The following is an 8,735-nucleotide window of genomic DNA, read 5'->3' on the forward strand; positions in this document are numbered from 1 at the left end:
TCAAAAGAAAATCGTTGAAAGTTAGAGGTTACTTGGACCTTCCCTGCTGCGTATGGGAGTCTTACGGAATAGCCTACAACAGCGCGATTTTGCCTGCTCTTTGGCAGGAGCAAATTATACTCTGAAATAAGTGCGGAGTTTGTTATTACTAGACTTATTAAATCTGTTCTAAACATAGTATTATACTGGTGTGTCATTGGGGGGAGGCCATAATTGTTTATTAGCTGTCATTGGATAAAATGGTCTGCGTAAGCTCCCCTTTAATAGGCGTTGTACGTTTCACCCGGAAGAGGAGATTGGGTTTGGCTGTAGTTTCTACTTGGCTTGTGGTATGTGGCAGACATAAACCTGCTGGGGTTGGATCGGGCGTAAGGCGAATGGATAGAGGGAAATTAAACTGGAGGCGTATAAGAGCTGCTTGACCGCAAGACTGGTGAGTTTTATTGATCACTCTTGATTCTTTTCGCCTCCTTGCTTGCTGCAATGCCACACTCTTTAATAACTATTTGAACCTGTAACTTATGATATTTGCAACTATCTTATAAAGTTCAGCGAGCTAGCTAGCAATATCTCTTGCTGCAGACCAAACTTGCTTTGCTTGCTCGAAGTTGGCTAACATGAATGGTAGCTGAAAAGTAACGATAGCTAGCTGGGGAAATTATCCATATCAATGCAGGGCCCTGGTTTTGCTTTATCCGATCAGCGAGGGTCCCCATGCTAAAATTAGCTTGCTAGGTAGTCAGTCAACCATTCGGACGTGGAATAACCATTATAATCTGGGACAATCTTGAGTATTTTAGCAATTATAGCAAGAGTGCATAGCTGTCAAGATCAATAATCCGACACAGAGACCAGATGCATTCACATCGCCCGAGCGTGTGCAAAGAATACAACCCTGTTAGCTTGATCAGCTAATGTGATGATACATTTTCTACAGTACATTTTCTATTTTATACTTCAGTGGCTTGGAACATAATTGTTTGTCATTGTTCCACAATTAAATGCTCATCAGAAATGTGATTGCTATCTTTTAACAACATGCTTGTGACCCATGCCTCGCTATCTAACATTAGCTACGTATCGATAGCTAGGTTTAGCGTGCTAGTTTGGCAGTGTGTAGAGAAATCTGATACCCAGTCTGCCATTGACCATACATTGGCCAGATTGCAAATTTGATGATAATGCGGTTGACTGACATTTGTTCAACAAAATACTGTTGTGCATGATTTGTATAAAGCTGTCAACCGTTAACTTGACAATTATCTGGCTAGCTAGCTGTCGAGTTCTGCAAGGCATGTCCGTTGCGATTAACAAGTAACCTTCGAGGTCATTCGAGGTAAAGTTCATAATCCATTGCTGTGTGTCTAAAACTCTACTGGAAGAAATGAGTGGCATGCAAATATTTCGATCATCTGCCAAGCAAGCCAACGTTGAAGCTATAGCTAGGCCATTGGCCTGTATAGCTGTGGTTTATAGATCTGTAACTACTGTAACCGTGTTGCGGCCGCAGTTACACAGACTAGCAGAATATAAAGTTATTTTCTGACAGCATGTATTTTACCAATTAAAACATCATATTGTTTATTTGGTGTAGTCGTTACTTATCAAATACGTTGAGCCTCGCATCAATGTAAGGCATGGGTGGAATTTCCAGGTAAGACTGTGTTGTCCCGAATTCCCAGATAGACCCACTCTCTTGGATGTTTAGTAATGTGTGCACCCTTCTTTGAGTGCAAAACGTGGGTAAACGGCGAAAGCAGTTCAGAGTGTTCTAGGTCGACTTATTCATGTTGCTATGTATGTTTATTGGCTTTCACTTGTAGCCATTTTAGGCTGTTTTTGAAACGTGGGCTGCATGACCTGGTTAGTTAAGCATTGGAATACCACATAGTTTTATTTTGTTTTTTGTTTGTCGAATAAAAAAATTAAAATAAAAAAAACATGATTTATTGGTTTGCCATGGGATGTTATTTTTAAAGGTATTTTTAAAAAATTGATCAATGTCTAAAAAATGTTTTTCGTAGGAAATTGTAAGCATGACGATGGCTCATGTTGGGGCAATAGTTGTGACTGTCACCGGGGTGATGGCTATGCTCCTGCACTCCTCCATACACAAGATCGAGGAGGGACACCTGGCTGTTTACTACAGGTGAGCTACCTGTCGTTGTACTGCTCTCATTGTTACCACTTACTGTTATAAATGTTATGATTTCTCATCCGATAGAGTTCCTTAGCTCTTGCTCATCTCTGGTTTACCGGACAAATCCCGTTTTCTTTTTCCGTTTCAGGGGTGGGGCTTTGCTGATGTCTCCAAATGGCCCTGGGTACCACATCATGCTGCCGTTCATCACCTCTTACCGATCTGTCCAGGTCTCTGATAAATACGCGCGTCTTTTTTCCTGTTTTAAATGCTATGAACTGCTTTTCTGTGTTTCTTCAAGTGTAAATTTGTTGATCACCTTCTTTAAAAATTGCAGACGACCCTGCAGACAGATGAGATAAAGAACGTGCCTTGTGGTACAAGGTAGAGTGCTTATTATAATAATTTTGGTTCTGCTGTCTTGTGCCAGAATAAAATATATTGTTTATGGTGGAGGTCAGGGAAATGTTGCCCACAGCGGTAACTTTATGTAGTCATGTTGCAATTTCTGTTTGCTGGGGAGGGACTTTAATGGCATAATAGATATGCCAGAACTGCGCTGTGAATAAAGTTTATTGAATTGAATGTAAAATTCCAAGATTTTTCAGGTCAGTACTGTACAAGTCAGGTTCATTTACTCTATTCTGCACTCAAAACAAGAAACATGTAGAATAATGCTAGAAAAGTGTGTCCAGTCATCTGGACACAGGGCCTGATGAGTTTTAATTGTTGGCTGAGAGGAATATGAATGTTATGAATGTCAACAATAATATTAATTTGAACTCTTTCAACAGCGGGGGTGTCATGATCTACTTTGATCGAATTGAAGTGGTCAACATGTTGGTTCCTTCAGCAGGTAATTAATAACTCTACTAAATTTGACTCTGCTTTGTTTTTATGAAACACTTTCTGGCACACCTTTAACCCTGTTATTTTTTAATCTTTTGTTCAGTGATTGACATTGTGAAAAACTACACCGCTGATTATGACAAGACGCTGATTTTTAATAAGATCCACCACGAGCTGAATCAGTTCTGCAGCGTTCACACTCTCCAGGAGGTGTATATCGAATTATTTGGTAAGTAGTGGCGAGCATTTGTAAAATGGTGTCATTTGGCATATATTTGTGATGGTGGATACAGAAACAAAATGGCCTCACTGAACACATTTTTCAAGCTTTGGGCAGTTCTGGATGTTTGTTGTTCTTGATGTTGTTGTAGACATTATTGATGAGAACCTCAAGACTGCTCTTCAGAAGGACTTGAATGTTATGGCGCCTGGTCTCACTATTCAAGTGAGTTGAAATTTAAAAAGAAGATCGTTTGCTGTAGTGTCACCAAGAGGAATAATTCCAGTGCCGTTAAAATGTATTATTTACAGAATTTGTGTAATTAAAGGTGCGTGATCTAGAATCTGGTAAGAGCTGGTAAAAATGAATGGGTTGGCTGAAACGTATAAGCTACATAATTAATTAGTAACGCCTTTTTTTTTGCACTAGGATCAAAAACATGGGTCTGTAATATTTCCATGGCTTCCGTTTTAATTGATTCTTTTCTTTTTCTTTGGTAACAGGCTGTACGGGTTACAAAGCCAAAAATTCCGGAAGCAATCAGGAGGAATTTTGAATTAATGTGAGTATGAGAGCACAGGGTCCTCTTGGCTGTTGGCATATGTAGAGCAGGTCAGGTGCAGTTGTCTGATATTTGAATAGGACGGACAGTAAGATTACATTTCATATTGATTAAGATCATATTTGAGTACATTGGTAACACTACTACTAAGGTCAGTGCACACATCAAAGTTTTATTAGAAATGGCCTTAGGTTAGAATGACAAACTTTTTTGGCCCACCAGCGCATTTAAAAAGAGCCAAGAATGTTAGGACATGGTAAACGGTCTTACTGAGTTTAGTTATTGAGCTTTTCATGTGTACGGAGCGAGAAGCTTCCTGTCTTTCCTGCAAGTGTGGACCTTCTGTGACAGTTCACTGTGGGTAACCTACACAGGCCCTGTGTCAGTAGGTAGTATTTTTGGCGGTGGGGTGTGACTGATCGTTTAAGGGGCATTCTGAAGGCCCTGTGCCAGTAGGTGGTGTTTTTTGGCAGTACCCCACTGATCTGGGACCTGTGTGTTTTCCTCCCCAGGGAGGCAGAGAAGACTCGGCTGCTCATCACCGTTCAGACCCAGAAGGTGGTGGAGAAGGAGGCGGAGACGGAGAGGAAGAAGGCCATCATTGGTACGGAGGGAAAGACTTTCATCTTACCTCAGAACATTTAGCCAGCTAGGAATGTATGGTGGTTAGCTTCAGGTATTATAGCAGGTTAGCCACTGCCAGTGACGCACTTTGGCATATTTAGCAAATGTAAATTCGTGGACGGGTTATGTGCATTAGAATGTGGGTCAGGGGAAACCAGGCTTTTGCTGCTGAATTTAACCGTAATTCCACAGGGGTAGTGCCTTCGCTGCGGTTTGAGTATTTATGTTCCGAAAGACCCTGATTTTTTAGAGCTATGCTTGTGAGTAAGCTGCTACTTTCATAACCATAAGTGTAGCATAAATGTTTTAAAAACAAAATTTTTGGTACTTTCCAGAAGCTTTCAAGAGTTATTTTTGAATCTCCTTCCCTTCCAGAGGCCCAGAAGACTGCTCAAGTGGCTGAAATCCATTTCAAGCAGAAAGTGATGGAGAAAGAAACTGAGAAGAAGATTTCTGAAATTGAAGGTTAGAAGGTTCATTCATGTGTTTATTTACTGGTCTGTGGAATCAGTGGAGCTGTGTTTATACTGCACGCGGGGACCCGTCTCGTGCAGCTCTGACTGACAGGCTGTGTGTTCTCACAGACTCAGCGTTTCTGGCCCGGGAGAAGGCCCGAGCAGACGCAGAGTACTACACCGCAGTGAAGCTAGCCGAAGCTAACATGGTAATAACAGCCTTATTCACAGCACATAAATTCAGCATGACTCAATGCACTCTGATTGGTTGTTTAATACATCCTTGCTTGCTGTGTTTTTTTAAATTATTTTTTTATACAAGTTTTCATATTGTGCAGTACATAGGGTTAGGGCAATATATTTTTCAGTTTATATCTATATTGTGCAGTGTTGTAAGCAAAAAAGTTATTTTATGGTACTGCAGCGTGCGTACGTGTATCTCACGCGTATGGAACCCGTCTGTATGCACACAGCTGAAGCTGACGCCAGAGTACCTCGAGCTCATGAAGTACCAGGCGATCGCGGCCAACAGCAAGATCTACTTCGGCCAGGAAATCCCTGCCATGTTCGTGGACAACAGCGCCGCCGCTGGCGGGAGGACTAAGGGTGCGCGGGACCCCCGGGAGCTGCTGGAGGCCCTGGGCGGGGGCGAGAGGCACGGGAGGGCTGGTCGCTCGGCCGATTCCAAAACTGCTTTTGTGCACTGAGGAGAGCGGGTGTGTGAGAGAGAGAGAGAACCACACCGTGCTGGATTATTCATGAGCATGCTTTGTCACTTAGCTTTTCTCCTCTGAAGGTGGGGGTAAGGGGGCGGAGTCTTGACGGGTAACCAACAGGCTAAGGAATGTGGCTGTCCTGCTTTTGGATTAGGTCATAGGACTCTGCTCTGCCAGGTGGGACGGGTGAGAGCTGTGATGCAAGTGTGGGCAGGTGCTGCCTGATTTACTGCTACTACAGATTAACTTTGATGGCTCAACGTTGTTGGTACATGGGTGTCAATCGAATATGATTGCTGGAAAAAGAGTAACCACTTAAAAAAAGAAATAAAAAAGGAAATAACTGTTCGGTGGGTTTATGCAACTCCTGGCTTTGCAAATTTCTGTGTTTGTTTTTTGATCTGTTACATTCAGTTTCCGGTTAATCTGCATTTAAATTCAGAGGGTTATTAATATGAAACAGTTTTTCTTTTGTTTTTTTGTGCAACTGGAATTATCTGGCGAAGGTATAAGAACATTTGCAATTTGAGCATCTGTAAAGGGACAGATTATCCTTGGTAAGGAAAATAACTTTGTTCTGAATAAATGTTTGGAATGTGAACCTCGCAGCACTTGGAAGTCTTATCGTAGGAGTAAATAAAGTATGTCGGTTGATGTCAATCGCCTAATCTCTCTCTCAAGCAGTATCTTTTTTAGCCAAAGGAAATTGATCTGTTAAATGACACTTAACCAGTCTGATTTGCATTAAGGTCTTACTTACCAAGCTTAGTGAACCTGGAGAAAAATGTGTAATATCATAGGCCAATATTACATGTTTAGATATGTATACGTCTCTATGAGTTCCACATGCTGAAACTTTGGTAGTACTGTAGGTTAATTGTGGTTGGTGACACAGTTAATGGGGAGGTGGGGGGTGGACTGAACAGTTTGAACACTACAGATGGTTCTTATCTGAAAGGGCACCAAGGGCTTGAACCAAAAAAAAGACATGCTTCAGTGTCGCCATCTTTATTAATGATTATTTAAAGAATAATTAGATAATCAGATTGTCAAAGCATCATATGTAACTACGCATCAAAATAAATGTGATTATTTTAAAGTAAATATTTGAAAATGAACTCGGTAAAATTTTGAGTTGATGTGAAGCGGGTGATGTGGAGACTGGAGGTTTGTGAATGGAAAAATGTTAAATCTGACTTTTTTGTAATGGAAACTGAATTATGTTTACGTTATTGCTGGGTAGACCAAGCTTGAATTGCACTACCCCTGTGGAATTGTCCAAGAAGTGATAAAATGCTCGGCAGAAATGAACAGTCTTGCTTTGTTTAACCTTATAAATATCTCAAGGTTTTTATTTTGTATTAAATTACCATGAACAAGGTTTGTGCTGTGCTGTAAATTCAGTTTGAATTAAACAGAATCGGTACCAAATATTTGAGGGCGATTCGATTCATAAAATAAAATCTCTGTTAACTACGGCAGTATTTGAGAAGGATACTAGAGCCTTTGAAAAAAACAGTATAAAAACAATATAAAAGTATGCAAAGCAGCTTTTTAATATGGTATAAACCATTTCCTTGCCCAGAGATGAACGCAGTGAAAGATGAAGATGGTAGATGTAATTGTAATTGCTTCAATAATATTTTTTGGTGTTTTTGGGTCTTGGTTTTTAAGTTTAGGATGTGGAACTGGATCAGACTGTAGAGGGCGCCGTTCTGCTTCCTGTGCACACATTATGGTGCACTGTCTAAAATAAGAGTAAGTCTGATCCATCTGTTTTGCCGTTTGCCTGTGTTGTTCAGAAACATGCGAGGTGGAAAGCAGACACGAGCCTATATGAAGCCAAGAACGCACCCAGCATTGATGTCCTGTTGCATACATTTAACTTGGCATATCTCAGGACTGGTATTCGGTACTTTTCTTTAAAACTGATTGAGCGATGGTTTCAGGTCTGAGATTTCTACAGTCATCATGGATTATTATTTTTTATTTTTTTGCTGTCGTGATGTGTTCATTGTAATTTGTCAAAGTATTATATTTATTTACAGATGACGCAATAGTCACAACACTAAAACTTTCAACTAATTCCCTAATGAACTGCACCAAAACAGTGGACATGTTGAAGAAACGCATGCTTAATCCCAATAATGTGATTGGTGTCGTTATAAAACATTCTTGCTTGCTTGGTGAAGGAGATTGGTTGAGGTATTGTAAAGGTAGTTGTGGTGGTGGTGGGCAGTAATCCTGATTCGCAATGTGATGCAGAAGGTTGAACTGAAATTTCATGCGTTTACTATGTGAATGTTAATTTTTGTACAATCTGCGTAATCTGAACAGTCTCAATTTTGAAATGTTTTTATGCAACCTTTTCAAGCAGTTTTGCCAATGGCCTCAAAAAAAGAATAAAACCTATTTTGATACCACAACGGCATGTTGTTTCATTGACACATCACTCGACACCTGCTGAAGTCTGAAACTTGCTTGTTTTAATGCCTGTGCACACGCACCCCTCTTTCCCTGGTTAGTAGACATGGTGTAAGCTGATTTGAAATTTTAAAAAATGCTGCTCTGCTCTTGTAAAAAGCTGGCCTAATGCAAATTAATGTTTCAACTGTTGTCTGTTGTCACCCACCAGGGGTCAGAATTAGCAGATTTCAAACCTTGAGGAAGTAAAATGGTGACATTTGTGACCCAATCTTGACTGCTGAAGAGTACGAACGGCCTCTTGTGTAGTTGTAGTGGACACTTTGAATAGATTTCAATTTCCTCTAAAATCCTACAAACTCTGCGACATGTACGACATGCAGGCTTCACTGGAACAAAGATGACATATTTGAGTGCTTAAAGTGATTAGGTCTATTTCTAATTATAACTCTGGCCCACTACACATTGTTCAAATGAGGTGAAGTAAAGTAGAAACTTGGAAGATGAAACCACAGAAGGCCAAAATAGAGGAACTGAGTTTTAAAACGCAGGAAATGAACAAAAAGCAAAAATAGCAAAAAGTGACTCATTATCCTAAATGGTTGTGCAATCATGCACTGGATCTATTGTTACAATCCACAATTCAGTTTTCTGTACGATCATCTATCTCTCCATCGAGTGGCATATTTCACTGTCAGTAATGTCAGGTTCAATCTTAAAGAATGAATGGTTTTCTGAAGTTTTG

At 40.4% G+C, this 8,735-nt stretch overlaps 1 protein-coding gene across 1 annotated transcript; it reads left to right on the top strand.

Annotated features, from left to right (window-relative positions):
- The first annotated feature begins 256 nt into the window (after positions 1-256).
- On the top strand, positions 257-7,992 carry LOC135243279 (erlin-1-like). The gene is made up of 12 exons (XM_064314992.1): positions 257-433; positions 2,025-2,149; positions 2,289-2,370; positions 2,478-2,524; positions 2,935-2,996; positions 3,093-3,218; positions 3,361-3,434; positions 3,713-3,771; positions 4,284-4,375; positions 4,771-4,860; positions 4,980-5,059; positions 5,324-7,992. Exons 2-12 carry the CDS (start codon positions 2,037-2,039, stop codon positions 5,555-5,557), a joined length of 1,059 nt encoding a protein of 352 aa, XP_064171062.1. The 5' UTR covers positions 257-433; positions 2,025-2,036; the 3' UTR covers positions 5,558-7,992.
- The last annotated feature ends 743 nt before the right edge of the window (positions 7,993-8,735 follow it).

Source organism: Anguilla rostrata, chromosome 2, assembly GCF_018555375.3.
Source record: "Anguilla rostrata isolate EN2019 chromosome 2, ASM1855537v3, whole genome shotgun sequence".
Lineage (NCBI taxonomy): Eukaryota > Metazoa > Chordata > Actinopteri > Anguilliformes > Anguillidae > Anguilla > Anguilla rostrata.